This window comes from Narcine bancroftii, chromosome 4, assembly GCF_036971445.1.
Source record: "Narcine bancroftii isolate sNarBan1 chromosome 4, sNarBan1.hap1, whole genome shotgun sequence".
In the NCBI taxonomy this organism is placed as follows: Eukaryota; Metazoa; Chordata; class Chondrichthyes; order Torpediniformes; family Narcinidae; genus Narcine; species Narcine bancroftii.
In genome coordinates, this window is record NC_091472.1 from 194,046,523 (window position 1) to 194,064,909 (window position 18,387).

At 41.9% G+C, this 18,387-nt stretch overlaps 1 protein-coding gene across 14 annotated transcripts in view; it reads left to right on the forward strand.

Annotated features, from left to right (window-relative positions):
• Positions 1-18,387, forward strand: part of LOC138761402 (citron Rho-interacting kinase-like) — a 366,961-nt gene that overhangs the window by 276,468 nt on the left and 72,106 nt on the right. For all 14 annotated transcript variants that reach the window (XM_069933435.1, XM_069933436.1, XM_069933438.1 and 11 more), the window contains 2 exons: positions 8,122-8,213; positions 14,604-14,705. In XM_069933435.1, the coding sequence (XP_069789536.1) occupies positions 8,122-8,213; positions 14,604-14,705 (194 nt within the window). The remainder of the gene's footprint in view (positions 1-8,121; positions 8,214-14,603; positions 14,706-18,387) is intronic.

The following is an 18,387-nucleotide window of genomic DNA, read 5'->3' on the forward strand; positions in this document are numbered from 1 at the left end:
ATCTTGGGCCAACCTATATATTCCCCAAAAAAAGTACTAAACCATTCCAACCCCGTAACTCTCCACTTTTGCTCCATCCATGTACCTCTCTAAGAGTCTCTTAAATCCCCCTAATGTTTCAGCTTCCACCACAACTCAATCTACCCCTATGTTTCCCCTAAACTTCCCTCCTTTCACTTTGTGCATATGTCCTCTGGTGTTTGCTATTCCTGCTCTGGGAAACAGGCAGTGGCTATCCACCCTATCTATGCCTCTCATAATCTTGTAGACCCCTAGTAAGTCTTCTCTCATCCTTCTACACTCCAAAGAGAAAAGTCCCAGCTCCACTAACCTCGCCTCATAAGACATATTTTCCAATCCAGGCAACATCCTGATAAATCTTCTCTGCACCCTCTCCATAGTTTCCACAGTCTTCCTGTAATGAGGTGACCAGAACTGAACACAATATTTCAAGTGTGCTCTCACCAGAGATTTGTAGAGTTGCAACATGACCTCTCTACTCCTAAACTCAATCTCCCTATTAATGAAGCCCAACATCCTATAGGCCTATCAACCTGTGCGGTGATCTTGAGGGATGAATAGATTTAAACCCCAAGGTCCCCACGTTCATCCACATTGTTAAGTAACTGATAAGTAATCCTGTACTCAGCCTTCTGGTTTGTCCTTCGAAAATGCATCACCTCACATTTATCTGGATTGAACTCCATCTGCTACTTTTCCGCCCAACTCTGCATCCTGTCTATATTCTCTTGTGACCTTCGACAACCTTCAGCTTCATCCACAATTCTCCCAACCTTCATGTCATCTGCAAACTTACTGACCCATCCGTTCGCCTCTTCATTCAGGTCATTTATAAAAATCACAAAGAGCAGGGGTCCCAGAACAGATCCTTGCGGCAGTCCACTAGTCTCTGATCTCCAGGTGGAGTACTTCCCTTCCACTACTACTCTCTGCTCTCTGCTTTCTTCCTACAAGCCAATTGTCCACACAGCCAACGTTCCTCTGATCCCATGCCTCGTGACTTTCTGGATGAGTCTCTCATCGGGGACCTTGTCAAATGCCTTACTACAATCCATGTAGACCACATTTACCACCCTACTCTCATCAATTTATTTTGTTACCTCCTCATAAAGCTATGCTATCCTTGAGTAGACTGTACTTATCCAAATGCTCATATATCCTATCCTTAAGAATCCTCTCCAATAGTTTGCATACAACTGACATAAGACTCACTTTTCTATAATTCCCAGGATTCTCCCTATTACCTTTTATTAAACAAGGGAAATACATTTGCCATTTTCCAATCCTCTGGCACCTCCACTACAGCCAAAGGGGATTCAAAGATGATATAGCTACTGCCCCAGTTATCTCTTCTTTCATTTCCCACAGCAGCATGGGGTATATCGCGTCTGGCCCCAGGGACATATCAATCTGGATGTTTTTAAGAAGATCCAACACCTCCTCTTCCTTAATCTCCACATATTCCAACACACAAGCCTTTTCTATTTTGACCTCAACCTGATCAAGGTCCTTTTCTCTTGTGAATACTGAAGCAAGGTATACATGTAGGACCTCCCCAACCTCCTCCACCTCCAGGCATATGTTGCCTCTTTCATCTTTTAGCAGCCCCACCTTCATTCTCGTTATCCTCTGTTCTTCACATACACATAGCATGCCTTACTCCTACATGGCCCCTTCGAGCTCTCCTAAGTCCTTTCTTAATCTCCTCCCTGGGTAACATGTTATTCTTCTGTTTCCTGCTTCCTGTATCTAATATTATGCTTCCTTCTTCCTTTTGACTAGCTACCTCACCTGATTCATCAGCTGCAGTTCCCTTTTCCTACTTCTCCTTGTCCCAATGAGATAAACCTATCCTGAACCCAGCACAAGTGGTCCCTAAACTTCCTCCACATTACTTTAGAACAACTGTTTCTACTTTACTCTCACTAGTTCTTGCCTCATCCCTTCATAATTATCCTTTCCCCAGTTAAGCACTTGCCCATTTTGTCTTTTTTTATCCTTTTCCATAGCTATGCTGAAGCTCAGGGAGTTGTGGTCATTCTCACCAAAATGCTCCCTCACCGAGAGGCCCCCTGATCAGGTTCATTCCCCAGCACCAGATCCTCTCCGGCCTCTCCTCTCGTTGGCAGGAATCCTTGAACACATCTGACAAATTCAGCCCCATCCATCCCTCTTGCAGACAGTAGTTGCCAGTCAATATTAGGAAAGTTGAAATCACCCATAATTACAGCCTGTATTCCTGCACCATTCTAAAATCTTCCTGTTTATATGCTCCTTGGTTTCCTGAGGGCTATTTGGGAGCCTATAGATTACTCCCAGCAGAGTGATTGCTCCCTTCCTATTTCTGACTTCCACACAATCTAACTCAGTGGGCACTCCCTCTGCAGTGTCCTCCTTTTCTATAACCATGATACTATCCCTGACCAGTAATGCTACACCCCCAGCCCCCTCTCCTACCTCCCATCCTATTCATTTTAAACATCTAAACCCTGGTACCTGCATCAGCCAACCAAGTTTCTGTAACGGCCACAACATCGTAGTCCACGTATAGATCCATACTCTAAGTTCATCCCTTTTATTCCTAATACTCCTAGCATTAAAATAGACACATTTCATTCCCTCTAACTGGCTACATTTATGTTTTGTCCCCTGCCTGTCCTTCTAAACAAAGTCAGAACTTTGACCTTCTGTCCTGGTCTCTGCACTCACATTCTGATTTCCTTCCCCCTTCTGCCAAACTAGTTTAAACCCTCCCCAAAAGCTCTAGCAAACCTGCCCGCAGGATATTGGTCCCTTTTCAGTTCAGGTGCAGCCTATCCTTTTTGTACAGGACAGACCTTCCCGTAAAGAGATCTCAAAGATCCACAAATCTGAAACACTGCCCCCTGCGCCAATTCTTTAGCCACACATTCATCTTCTACAACTTCCTATTCCTACCTTCTCTAAAGCATGGCACAGGCAGCAATCCTGAAATTACCACCCTTGAGGTCCTGCTTTTTAACTTCTTTCCTATTTCCTTGACCTCTTCAAGACCTCATATGTATGTCATTAGTCCCCATGTGGATCATGACATCTGGCTGCTTACCCTCCCCCTCAAGAATGCTGTGAACTTGATCAGAGACATCCCTGACCCTTGCATCTGGGAGGCAACATACCATTTGGGAGCCTTGATCTCATTCACAAAACCTATCTGCTCTCCTAACCAATGAGTCCCCAATTACCTTAGCTCTCCTCTTCTCCCCCTTTTTGAGCCCGAGTCATGACAAACACGGCTTGTTCCTAGTAGATCATCCCTCAAAAAAGTATCCAGAACAGTATACTTATTATTGAGGGGAATGACCACAGGGTGCTCTGCACTGTCGGCCTATTCCCCTTCCCTCTCCTAACAGTCACCCAGTTACCCATCTCCTGCCTTTTAGGGGTGACTGTCTCCCTGAAGCTCCTCTATCATTTTCTCTGCCTCCCAAATGATGCAGAATTAATCCTGCTCTAATTCCCTAACTTGGTCTCCTAGAGCTGCACCTGAATGCAGGTGTAGTCACCAGAGACAGTTGTGCTGTCCCAGATTTCCTATATCCTGCAATATCCTGCAATCAGAGCATTTTACTGCCCCAGCTGCTGTCTTCCTAATTTAAATTCAAAGATCTTACCTTACTGGAATCAAGCTCATCCTCAACTTCTGCTTATCAAAGCTTCCAAATCCCACTCCTACCCTGAGCCACTCACACAGTCCACTGGCCACTCCTCTTGAGCTACCCCTCTTTTTATTTGTCACTTCCAGATTACTCCTCCCAGTAATCACCGTTTTATTTAACCCTTAACTTATGCTCCACTCGTTTTTTAAAGGCACTCACCTCAAACTGGCTCCTGACACTCCCAGCTTTCTTGAGTCCAACGCCCTCCTCTTTCAGTAACGGTCCGGAGATGTCTGTCTGATTATCATCTAATCATACAAGTACAACCTGGACATGCAAACTCACAACCAGACATAGCATATATACAGACACTGACACATATGCAGTACATATGAACTGTACATATATTTAAAAATATATATTGTTTAAGAATTTGTAGAGTCTCTGAACTTTATTCAGAGAAATTTATTCAGCATTCTCACTACTCATGGGAAGTGGTTATGGCTCCTGTATCTCTTCCCAAATGGAATAGCTAAAAGGTGCAGGGTGGTAGGGGTCCTCAAAGATTTTGCACACCCTCTTTAAACCAACGATCCTGGTAGATCACATCAACGGGTGAGGAGTGAACTGCTTTGTCACTCTTGTGGTCCTGTGATTGACTCCAATCCAACGATCTACAGCAATCGTACCGCAGTGCGATGTAGCTGGTTAGAACTCCTCTGGAAAGTTGACAGAATGCTGGCTGGTAGCCTTGCCCGCCTCAGCCTTCTAAGGAAGTGCAGATGCTATTGCACTTTCCTGACAAGTGAGGAGATGTGATGTGTCCAATATAGGTCAATTCTTAAGTGGACTCCAAAGAACTTGGTGCTCTCCACTCACTCCACTAACAAGCTATTAATGTCCAGTGGTGGGTGGTCATCCCTGATCCTCCTGAAGTCCATAATCGTGAATTTTGTCTTTTCCATGTTGTTATTCTCGCACCATTTCACAAGATTTTCCATCTCTTTGTATATCAACTCATTGTCGCTTTTGAGGCCAACTACTATTGTGTCATCTGTAAACTTGATGATTCTGTGGGAGCTAGATCTGGCATTGCAGTCGTGCTCAGATGCGTGAACAGGAGCAGACTGAGCACACATCCCTAATGTATGCAAATGCACAGTGTGACATTGCTTGTCATTCTGTTGCCAACCCAGACAGAGTATGGTCTTTCTGATGGGAAGTCTAGAATCCAGCTCTAGAAAGGGGTGTTGAGTCCCAGCAAGGACAGCTTCGCCACCAGCCTCTGGTGTATGATTGTATTCTGTAAAACACAGTGCTGGAGAAACTCAGCAGGTCAAACAGTGTCCTTTATTTAGCAATGGTAAAAATACAGAACCAATGTTTCAAGCTTGACCCCTTAATCAATAATAACCTAGAAACAACTTAACAAACCATTAAAGAAATTCAAAGGAATAAGGGAGACTTGACAATGAATTTCTTACATTTTTTTAAAGGGTGGGAGGAAACCAGAGCATTCAGAGAAAACCTACGCAGACACAGGGAGAATATACAAACTCCTTACAGACTGTGCCAGATTCCAACCCGGGTTGCTGCCACTATCACAGCATTTCATTAACCACTACTCTAACCATACCGCCTACGACGCTAACAGTTAATTAAATCTTAATTCTGATGAATGTTGCTGAAGAGCATGCAGTAGGACTTTCAGATGTTATTTGGGAAAATCTCATGTCAAAGCAGATCCCTCTTTATACCGGCTACCTTCCCTCTCTGCTCTCTGTCTTAATGCTAGGTCTCAACCTGAAACATGGGCAATTCCTTTCCCCCCACAGGTGCTGCCAGACCTGCCAAGTTCCTCCTTCAATTTATTTTTTGCCCTCAAAGGCTCATTAACAAATTGGGGGCTCAAAGACTGCAGGTGGGTGACAGCATGGATACATTTTGACTCAGGCTAAAAGTCAATTTTCAGAGTGGGAGATTACAAATAATTTTCTCTGTTGCCTTGTCAGGCTTGCACCTCTTAGAGTAAGAAATCTGATGTGGTTTGATTGTGATGTACAAGATTGTGATAGGTTTTGGGTTAAATTAGGGGTGGCCAAACATTTTTGGTTGTGGGTTGCATATAGAAAAATATAAGAGTCATGGGCTAGACAGTATTACACCCAGCAGTTTCAACCAGTTACACTGCAAGAAAAATTGTGTTTTTAGACCAAAATACCCGTGAGCCACAAAAATTAATTTTCTATCAAAATAACTATACAACACTACTGAAGAATCTAACTGTTGACATGACAGTAGTTTTCTGTGGCGCTCGCATATTACAGAAGGCATTTCTGTACCTGCTGCTTTTAAATTGAAATGAATACAATCAAACTTTTTAAACCTAAGAAGTTCAATGGTAGCCTACTAATGTACAGAATGGGAGTCTACTAATGTACAGAATGGGAGTGACATCTAGTTAACTAAGTGCAATTTATTGTTAGAGACTGTGTTCTGTGTCTGCCGCTCTTTAATTGACATGAATACAATGAAACTTTAAAACTCTCATTCAAAAAGCTGGTTGCAAAATAAGAACAGGAGAAAAGATCAAGGAACAGAGAAGGCCGTCTCCAACATTCCTCCACAACCCTCAGTGAATACAGTCCATGGCCTAAGTGTCCAACTTAATGATGTTGATGCAATGTGTGAATCTGTTTAAAGTTCACAGATTCCTTGTGTATCAAACAAACTCACTTCCCCTTGGCTTCTGTGAAATTGTATTCAATCTCTCATCGTGTCTGAAACTTTTGGCACTTCTTGCTATTTTCCATCTTTTCAGTTCTGCCATGTTTAATCAACTGCAGTAAAAGGGTTTTTCTTTAAACGAAGTAAATCTTTTCATCAATGAGAAATATCTCAATGGTCGATGTAGTCGTTGTTCAAATCAGCAGGAACATCTAGTGTTGAATCTAAGAAGTGCAATGGACATACAGTTAAATTTATTGATCAAGACTGTGTTCAAGCAGCCCATATTCCATTTTTTTTTAAAATTCACCCTGGACCACTTAAAAATGGGCAACAGGCCCCAGTTAGCACAGGGGCCTTAGTTTGGCCAACCCTGGGTTAACTATTGTGGATCACAGTGGTTAGTGAACACATTAAGACATTGGGGGGTGTGAAAAACAGTTTTTAGGCATAGAATAATTATGATCTGGAACTTGCTGCCTGAGGTGAAGATGGCTTTCAAAAAAGCACTTTTGGTGGGATGTGGGAGGAAACATTTAACAAGGTTACGGAGAAAGAGGAAACTGAACTAAAACCTGGAGCTTGTGTAGTCTCATGGTGCTGAGCAGACAACTCTTTTGCCATTATGATTCTAATGTTTCTACACCAGAGCTCAATAGCCTTATATACTCCCATCCTCCCCAAATCCCCAATATTTCCTTAATACAATCATCTGTTCCTGTTGACGGCTGAATGATCTCCTAGAGCACACATGTCAAACTCAGGCCCGCGGGCCAAATTTGGCCCGTGATATAATTATATTTGGCCCGCAAGATCATATCAAATATGTATTAGAGCTGGCCCGCTGGCCGCCGCGCAAGTATAGCGCATGCACAGCTAATACTACAAATCCCAGAATGCTTTGCAAATGCATTGGCGCCAGCCCGCTAATCGCCCCCATCTCCTCTCTTTACTTTCATTAGCATCTGTGACCTGTCGCCCAACTCACATGTAATAAACCCCTTACGAAAAATGGCCAAACGAAAGACAGAAAACAGGACCTTTCAAGACAGGTGGGAGGCAGATTATATGTTCATCATTTTAAAAGACAAACCTGTTTGTCATTGAAGCAAGTTGTTATTTTTTTGACTTGTTGGCTTGTGAAAAAAAATACATTTAAAAGGAGCTTAAAGGCTATAGAGAAATACTATTTATTGAATATTTTATTTCTCATTTGTTAATGCTTCTTCTGGAAAGAGTTTAACCAAAACTATTATTAAACATTTATTTTAATAAGAAAAAGTTTAACATTAGATATGTTGAAAGAAGAGAAAACATGCAGATGTTGTTAAAAATTTTCAATAAATATTTAGTTTGGCCCACGACTTAGTCCAAGTTTTTAATTTTGGCCCTCTGTGAATTTGAGTTTGACACTGCTGTCCTTGAGGTTTAAATTAATTTAGACATACAGCATGGTAACAGGCTCTTCTGCTCCACAAGCCCATGCTGCCTTAAATAGACCGAGTTACCTACAAACCCCAAGTGTTTTTGGAGGATGGAAGGAAACTGGAGCACCTGGAGAAAACCCGTATAGACATGGGGAGAACATACAAACTCCTTACAGGCAGTGCCATATTCGAACCAGGTCGCTGTAATAGCGCCGTTTCTGGCTCTTAAAACATTTATTAATTTGCTAGCTCTGAGTATTGTCTGTGACTGTTAAGCATATTCAGCCTTCTTACAGTTTTTCATTTGGCAGAAATGGGAAACGAGGGCAACAGGGATGGGAACGGAAGTACATTGTCTTGGAAGGATCTAAAGTTCTCCTTTATGAGAATGATTCAATTGATGGTAAGTAATTGATATTTTTGAGTTCTATTCCAGAGATGTTAATGTGCAGCCAAGTGTCTACATAATCCTGTAGTTATCACTAATTCTTGATGGGACTTTGATGAAGATCAGTCTAATGTCAATATTAGTGCTATAATGTCAATCTCTGTACCATTTAGATACAAAAAAAGATATGCTATTTTAACCTGACTTATCAAATGGGTTGATATAACTTACTGTACCAACAACATACCTTGCTAACAAGATTTCAGATATCAGATTTATTGTCAGAGTACATACCTGACATCACATCCAACCCTGAGATCATTTTACTGCAAGCCAGGCAGAATTACCACTTACTGGTAAGGCAACAAAAAACTGTAGACAATGTACAAATATAAACAAATAAAGAAATGCAAGCAGATCAATAAATGTAAACAAACCGTGCATTACAGAGAGATTTTTTTTTAAATCAATAAAGTGCAAAGTAAGTGTCCTTAAATGAGCCTCTGCACTGAGTTTGTTGTTGAGGAGACTGATGGTGGAAGGGTAGCAGCTGTTCCTGAACCTGGTGGGGCAAGTCTTGGCCCACCTGTACCTCTTTCCTGATGGCAGCAGCGAGAACAGAGCTTGTGCTGGGTGGTGTGGATCCTTGATGATTGCTGCTGCTCGCCGACTGCAACATTCCCTGTACATGTTCTCGATCTTGTGGAAAATTTTACCTGTGATGTCCTGGGCTGAGTCCACTACTTTTTGCAGGGCTTTACATTCAGGGATATTGTTATCCCCATATCAAAGTGTGACGCAGCTGGTCAGCACATTTTCTGGCATACATCTGTAGAAATTTGCCAGGGTTTCCAATGTCCTATCAAATCTCTTCAAACTCCTGAGGAAGAAGAGGCGCTGACGTGCTTTCTTCACGATGCCATTAGTGTGATGGGTCCAGGAAAAATCCTCCAAGGTAGTAACTCCCAAGAACTTAAGTTTGGTCATCCTCTCCACCTCTGATTCCCCAGTGATTACTGGATTGTATACCTCTGGTTTTCCCTTCCTGAAGTCAACAAACAGCTCCTTAGTTTTGCTGATTTGAGTGCAAGGTTGTTGTTGATGCACCATTCAGCCAAGTTTTTAGTCTCCCTCCTGTATGCTGACATGTCCTTTTTTATACAACCCACTAATGTGGCATCATCAGCACATTTATAGATGGTGTTATTGTCGTACCAAACCACACAGCTGTAGGTGTAAAGTGAGTAGAGCAGGGGGCTAAGAACACAATCCTGTGGTGCTCCAATGCTAATGGAGTTTGTGGAGGAGATGTTCTTATCAATCCACACAGATTGTGGTCTAAGGTAAGGAAATCCAGGATCCAATTACACAGTGGGGTGTTGAGTCCCAGGTCTTGGAGTTTGCTGATCAGTCTTAATGAGATGATAGTGTCAAATGCCGAACTGTAGTCGATAAAGAGCATCCTGATGAATAGATCTTTGCTGTCCAGGTGTTCCAGAGCTTTGTGTAGAGCCAGTGAGATGGGATCCAACCTTGACCTGTCGCTACAATAGGTGAATTGGAACTGATGCATGTCGTTGCTGAACAGGAGCTAAAAGGAAAAAGTGTGTATCATGGTTAATGTGGTTTATGGTGTGAAAAATTAAAAAATTTAAAAAAAAACTTAAAAAAACAGGAGCTGATGTGTTTCAACACCAGCCTTTCATAGCACTTCATGGCTGTTGATGTGTGTTACTGGCCGATAATCGTTTAGGTTAGATGACTCTGCACTTCTTGGTACTCAATGTCCCCAAAACCAAGTTGCTGATTGTGGACTTTAGGAAGGGTAAATAAAGTTAAGTTCCTAAGGGTCACTCTCTTGGAGGACCTTTTCTGCACCAAACACATCAATGTCATCACAAAGAAAGCACGCCAGCACTGTATTTTCTCAGGAGTTTGAGGAGGTATGTTATGATATCAAAGGCCTTGGCAAACTTCAGGTGTGTAGTAGAAAGTGTGCTGACCGGCTGCATCATGACCTGATATGGGGGCACCAATAACTCTGAGCAGAAAGCCCTGCAAAAGGTAGTGGACACTGCCCAGGATATCACAGCAAATCTCCCCTCCCCCCCCCCCCCACCATCGACAACATCTACAGGGAGAGCAGCAGGATCATGAAGGATCCACACCACCCAGCACACCCTCTGTTCTCACTGCTGCCATCAGGAAAGAGGTATCGGTGCCACAAGACTCGCCCTACCAGGTTCAGGAACAGCTGCTCCCCCTCCTCAACCACAAACTCAATCAGTGACTCATTAACGACTTACTTTGCAGATTATTTATTATTGAAAATTTATTTTCAGTCAGTTTACATTTCTCTTTTCTTGAGTATATTTTTTTACACTACCTATAAGTAGAAATTTTGCCTAGCCTGCAGGGAAAAGAATCTCAGGGTTCTATGTGATGTCATGTGTGTCCTCTGACAATAAATCTGAACTTTGATCTTTGAACTATCCACCCAAGACATCTTGCCTGTGGCCCTATGCTCCTGCCCCTCTTCCACCATGCCCACCCCTCTCCACCCACACCACCATTTTATTCAGGTGCCTGCCTGCTTTTTGGTCATACCTCAAGGAAGGACTTGAGCCCAAAACATTGATTATGTACTATATCTTTATTACATAAAGACTTGCTAGGTTTCTCCAGCATTTTTGTGTAAACTGCAATCACATCGTTTGTTATTTTTCTTGTTTAACAGAGAAAAAATAATCTTTCACTTTCAGAGAATCTGGTAATTGCATCATAGAGATTTAGATTTACAGGGCAGCTGTGACAAGAATTCAGAGACTTTTGGAAGAACATAAAATCTATTGATTATTTTTAACAAAGTCTTCTTCTTCTTTGGCTTGGCTTCGCGGACGAAGATTTATGGAGGGGGTAAAAAGTCCACGTCAGCTGCAGGCTCGTTTGTGGCTGACAAGTCCGATGCGGGACAGGCAGACACGATTGCAGCGGTTGCAAGGGAAAATTGGTTGGTTGGGGTTGGGTGTTGGGTTTTTCCTCCTTTGCCTTTTGTCAGTGAGGTGGGCTCTGCGGTCTTCTTCAAAGGAGGTTGCTGCCCGCCAAACTGTGAGGTGCCAAGATGCACGGTTTGAGGCGTTATCAGCCCACTGGCGGTGGTCAATGTGGCAGGCACCAAAAGATTTCTTTAGGCAGTCCTTGTACCTTTTCTTTGGTGCACCTCTGTCACAGTGGCCAGTGGAGAGCTCGCCATATAACACGATCTTGGGAAGGCGATGGTCCTCCATTCTGGAGACGTGACCCATCCAGCGCAGCTGGATCTTCAGCAGCGTGGACTCGATGCTGTCGACCTCTGCCATCTCGAGTACTTCGACGTTAGGGGTGTAAGCGCTCCAATGGATGTTGAGGATGGAGCGGAGACAACGCTGGTGGAAGCGTTCTAGGAGCCGTAGGTGGTGCCGGTAGAGGACCCATGATTCGGAGCCGAACAGGAGTGTGGGTATGACAACGGCTCTGTATACGCTTATCTTTGTGAGGTTTTTCAGTTGGTTGTTTTTCCAGACTCTTTTGTGTAGTCTTCCAAAGGCGCTATTTGCCTTGGCGAGTCTGTTGTCTATCTCATTGTCGATCCTTGCATCTGATGAAATGGTGCAGCCGAGATAGGTAAACTGGTTGACCGTTTTGAGTTTTGTGTGCCCGATGGAGATGTGGGGGGGCTGGTAGTCATGGTGGGGAGCTGGCTGATGGAGGACCTCAGTTTTCTTCAGGCTGACTTCCAGGCCAAACATTTTGGCAGTTTCCGCAAAGCAGGACGTCAAGCGCTGAAGAGCTGGCTCTGAATGGGCAACTAAAGCGGCATCATCTGCAAAGAGTAGTTCACGGACAAGTTTCTTTTGTGTCTTGGTGTGAGCTTGCAGGCGCCTCAGATTGAAGAGACTGCCATCCGTGCGGTACCGGATGTAAACAGCGTCTTCATTGTTGGGGTCTTTCATGGCTTGGTTCAGCATCATGCTGAAGAAGATTGAAAAGAGGGTTGGTGCGAGAACACAGCCTTGCTTCACGCCATTGTTAATGGAGAAGGGTTCAGAGAGCTCATTGCTGTATCTGACCCGACCTTGTTGGTTTTCGTGCAGTTGGATAATCATGTTGAGGAACTTTGGGGGACATCCGATGCGCTCTAGTATTTGCCAAAGCCCTTTCCTGCTCACGGTGTCGAAGGCTTTGATGAGGTCAACAAAGGTGATGTAGAGTCCTTTGTTTTGTTCTCTGCACTTTTCTTGGAGCTGTCTGAGGGCAAAGACCATGTCAGTGGTTCCTCTGTTTGCGCGAAAGCCGCACTGTGATTCTGGGAGAATAACAAAGTAGAATTTAGGTATTTACTAGTACAGAGATCATTTAAGATACAGAATATAATGAAAATATTTTTTCTCCTTAACACCCATTTAGACGCACAAAACTTCTTCAGAACTCTAAGTAATTCAGCATATCCCCAATGAATCTTAGCAGATTTTTTTTCACTGCTCCATAAAGTATCCTGTCTGATTTCAACAGAGCTCAGTATTGGAACTGTTCTGCCCATTAATGTAAGAAGCTAAAGGGATGTGGATGCAACTCAGGCCGCCACGAAACCAATCTCCCCTTGATCTACTCCATTCATATTTCCCACTGCCTCGGGAAAGCAGCCAATATATTGAAGGATGCATCCCAATTTGGTCACATTCTCTTCTCACTCCTCCTATTGAGCAGAATCTACCTACAAATTTGCCAATTACATCACAGTTATTGGCAAAATCACAGACAGAAGCATACAGGAGTGTGATAGATCAGCTAGTTGAGTGGTGTCACAACAAAAAGTTTGCACTCAACGTTAGCAAAGCTAAGGATCTGATTGTAGACTTCAGGAGGGGAAAATCATGAGAACACAATTCAGTTCTCATCGAGGGGTCAGCATTGGAGAGGGTAAGGAACTTCAAATTTCGGGTCATCGACATCTCTGAAGACCTCTCTTGAAGCCAATATATCGATGCAATCATGAAGAATGCTTGCCAGCTGCTATACCTCATTCGGCATTTGAGGAGATTTGATTTGTCACCAAAAACTCTTGGAAATTTCTACAGGTGCTGGAGAACATTCTGACTGGTATAGTCTGGCATGGAGGGGCCAATGCACAGGACAGGAAAAGGCTAGAGAGAGTTTTAAACTCAGCCATTAGTCTTCACTCCATAAAGGACGTCTTTAAGAGGCGGTGTCTCAAGAAAGCAACCTCTGTCATCAAGGACCCTCCCCACCCTTTTTGTCACTATTAACATCAGGAAGGAGGTACAGGAGCCTTAAGACACAGGCACAACTTTACACAAGCAGCTTCTTCCTCTCTGCCGTCAGATCTCTAAATGGACAATAAACCATTGGACACTCTTTAAAAATTTTTTCTATTTATTGCAATTTTGCACCTTGTTCTACATAAACTGCAAATTTTGTGACCATTGTTCATGACAATCTGATTCTGAAAATATATACAAGTTTAAAAACACTACCATATTCAAGGACAGTTTGTTTTCCTTTAGTGAGAGAGAGAGTGTGAGCAGGGTGGGATGATTCTTAGACAGACTTCTCGTTAGTAAAAGATCATCTTTTGATATCACAAACATTACCTCATCCCAGCCCTTGCATAGTTTTAGCAGTACTTTTCATTACCACTTGCAATTTTGTTTGGTTTTAATTAATTTTTTTTATATTTATTTGCAACACAATAGAAGCCGATTAAGACCATTTAAATCTGTGCTGCCCAATTACAAACAAATTAACCTTCAACCCTGTACATTTTGCAAGGTGGGAGGAAACTGGAGAACGCAGGGGAAACCCACAGTTACAGGGAGAATGTACAAACTCCTACAGATAGTGCCGGAGTTGAACCAGGGTCGCTGGCACTGAAATAATGTTGCGCTACCTGGGTTTCTTAGATAGGGATTAACTTGTCTGGCTAACATGCCAAGTTTTTCACTGTATCCTAGTACAGTTGTCAATAAACTCAATTCAATTCATATATGATGAAAGGAAGTTCTCTCAGAAAAATTGCTGTTTTTAACCATGTGCAAAATGAGGCATTGAATAATTCATTGTGGGTGAAGAATATAATATTGATAAGGAATTAATATTGGTTAACTTGTACCACCAAGCTAAATGCTACTGGCTTCCTGAATTTGATTTTCTGTTGGGAAAATTGCAGTCTTGCTAGAAAGTTGACCTAATAGGGTTGAAGTTCAGTAGTAGCTCTCTTCCATTTTAAGGAGTTTCATGTTTTTTAAATGTTGGAAACAGAATTAATTAAAATAATTATTTACTCGACAGGTGTACAGTTGGCCATTAAATTCTTTGGCATCATGGATTTTTCTTTCCTTTTAACAGGGCAAAGGCCAATTGATGAGTTTGAACTATGCCTGCCTGATGGTGATGTGACAGTGCATGGAGCTGTTGGGGCCACTGAACTTGTAAACACTGCAAAGACGGGTAAATTCTGATATTTAAGAAAGAAATCAAGTTCAGTGTTATACCAACTATATATTCATAATACAAGCTGATTCAATGTCATTTTCAATGTTTGGAAAGAAAATCTAACAAATAGATACGTATATTGCCTTGGCTATATTTTACCAGCAGTAAATGTATTTGTATTTTCTTGAACAAGAATATTATAGGAGATTCCTGACTGCTTACAAGTGAGGCAATGTGGAAGCATACAGGAGTGAGAAAGATCAGCTAATTGAGTGGCATTATATCAACAACGTTGCACTCAATGTTAGCAAAACTAAGGAACTGAGCCTCATGGACCCTCACCACCCAGGCCATGCCCTCTTCTCCTGTTACCAGACGAAGAGGTTTCTGAATGGACAGTGAACCACGGACATTCCCTCACTTTCTCTTCTCTTGCACTAATATATTTTGTATATAATTTCCAGCAATTTAGAACCTGTAATACTGCTGCAAAACCCCTGTTCATGACAATAATGCCACAAGCCTGCCAGTTAAAGAGGCCTGCAAGGAAATCATCTTTTTCTATTCATAAAGTAGTGCATGGCCCCAGTTTTGTTTGAGCAGGTGCTATGTGGCAGATTGTTTAGATAGTACAAGCTGTGAAGTCCAAAAACAACGTGACAAGCAGGATACAAAATTGGCTCAGTAAGAGAAAACCAAGGGTAATGATCAGCAAGTGTTCACTCTGAAAATAACCTAAAGGTTTGCAGATGACACAACAGTCGTCAGCCTCATCAGCAACAACAATGAGTCACACTGCAGAGAAGAGGTGGAAATTCTCATGATATGGTGCAAGAGTAACAACCTGAGTCTCAAGGTGAATGAAATGATCATCAGCTTCAGGTGAACCAGGGACGACCATCCTCTGATATACATTAATAGCTCAATAGAGGAAAGAGTAGAGAGCACCAAGTTCTTGGGTGTCCACTTAAGAAATGGCCTATGGTGGACATACAACATCTGACTTGTCAGGAAGGCATAACAGTGACTGCACTTTCTGAGAAGTTGAGGAAGGCGTGACTACCAGCCACTTCTGCAGGAATTTTATTGAGAGCATCCTGGCTGGCTGCATCACAGTGTGGTATGGATTCTGCAGATAGATCGGAAGTGAATCACAGGACTATAAGAGCAGCAGGGAGGATTACTGGGGTCTCTCTTCCCCCAGCCCCCCCCCCCCCCCCATCACCATCGACGTGATCTTCCAGGATCGTTGTTTGAAAAGGGCACGCAAAATCATAGAGGAACCAACCACCCCGCACACAGTATCTTCCAGCTGCTCCCGTCGAAAAAGAGATATAGGAGTATCAGACCCAGAATCACCAGGCTGAGAAACAGCTTCCTCCCACAGGCAGTGACTGCTAAATGAACTGCTCGTACTAACCCTCAAGACCCCTACCATTTATTAAACAATATTTATTTATTTTTGTTATGAATATTTGTACTGCACATGTATCTTTGTCTGCATGTGTGTTATGTCTAGTTGTGAGTTTGCATTTTTTTTAACACTGATGACTGGAGAACGCTGTTTCATTGGGTTGTTCTTGTACAATTAGATGATAATGAGCTTGAAAAATTGATTCCAAAGATCTAATCTTGAAAGATTTCAATGCTTGAGCTGTACAAAATAGATTAGGCCACAGGTAAAGTAGTGATATGTTGGATGTGATAGTTCTGGAGAGGACACAGAAAATTTATGATGATATTGCCATAATTTTAGCTTCATTTGGTGAGCTGGGATTGATTCCTTTGGGATAGATGAGGCCAATTGAAGATTTGATTGGTGTATAAAATTGTGACAGACCTGAGCAGAGTAAATGGAAAGATTAATTTCCATAAAAGAAAATGTATAGATTTATCACAAAATTGCAAATTAATATGCAATGTTCTTGGCAAGATCCTCTTTGCAATTAAAATGTAGGAGGGAAAGCACTTATCGGGTTGGAAGGTACAGGGCCATGTACTTGGAAGTGGGGATAGACTGAGTTGTTTTACTCTCTGACTACACAACAGCAATGGATTCAATACCCTCCTTCTTTGACATAATTTTATTAAGATACCCTCAAATATTTGTAAATATTGAACTATTTGTTTCAACTGTCTATAATTGATCACACCTCTTTTTGGAAAGTTAAAGGAATCATTTCTTTTCAGATTTGTTTATAGCTGGTAGCTTAATATCTTTTGAACAATTATCCAATAAATATAATATACCTAAGTCACATTTTTAGATACTTCCAAATTAGAAATTTTCTGGATACTTTGCTGCCTAACTTTCCAATATTGTACCAAACTGATTTGATTGATACTTTTTTTTTCATTTGAGCCCTTCTCATAAGGATTTAATAGGTAACATTTATAGTAAGTTATTAAGATTACAATCAAATTCTAATGACAAAATTAAAAGGGCCTGGGAAGAGGAACTTCAGTTACATCTTCCAGAGGAATCGTGGGAGAAGATTTTTGGATTGGTTAATACTTCTTCAATATGTGCTCATCATTATTTGATTCAATATAAGGTGATACATCGGGCTCATATGTCGAAAGACAAATTGGCCTGTATTTTTTTTTAAACGTTAGTCCTGTTTTTGATATACATAAATCAGAAGTGGCTTCTCTAACTCGTATGTTTTAGTCATGCCCTATGTTGCAGAGGTATTGAATCGATATTTTTAAGACTTTATCAGCTATTCTAGATATTAGTTTGCAACCTAACCCATTAACTGCTATTTTTGGAATTATAGTTCCAGAAGTGAGATTAGATCCCACTTTCACACATCAGGTGTGTAGCCTTTTCTACATTGTTGGCTAGAAGAGCTATTTTATTTAAATAGAAAGTTTCTAATCCCCCAACTTAGACTCAATGGTTCTCTCAAATTATGTCATGTTTAAGTTTAGAGAAAGTTGGGTGTCGAACATTTGATACTTCTATTAAATTTAAAGAGACTTGGTGACATTTTATAAATTATTTTCCCTTCTGGACTAAATTTAATTTTATTTCTTTTCTCTTTGTTGGTGAAGAACACATGATTAATTTTTATTAATAAATTCTCAGGATAGGCTGCCCAGTCTTTTTTTTTTCTTAGGCTAGGTGGGGTTTTATATAATTAAAAAATTCCTATCTTTTTGAAGATTTCCATTTGAAGAGATGAGAACACATTCATTAATTGTGGTGTAATCCAATATGTATTATATGGCGAGCTCTCCACTGGCCACCGTGACAGAGGTGCACCAAAGAAAAGGTACAAGGACTGCCTAAAGAAATCTCTTGGTGCCTGCCACATTGACCACCGCCAGTGGGCTGATATCGCCTCAAACCGTACATCTTGGCGCCTCACAGTTCGGCGGGCAGCAACCTCTTTTGAAGAAGACTGCAGAGCCCACCTCACTGACAAAAGGCAAAGGAGGAAAAACCCAACACCCAACCCCAACCCACCAATTTTCCCTTGCAACCGCTGCAATCGTGTCTGCCTGTCCCGCATCGGACTGGTCAGCCACAAACGAGCCTGCAGCTGACGTGGACTTTTTACCCCCTCCATAAATCTTCGTCCGCGAAGCCAAGCCAAAGAAAAAGAAAGAATCCAATATGTTATATCATATGATGTCATATAGTGACACTTCTTGATTATGCACTCCTATTCTCATGTATTGTTTACCTATA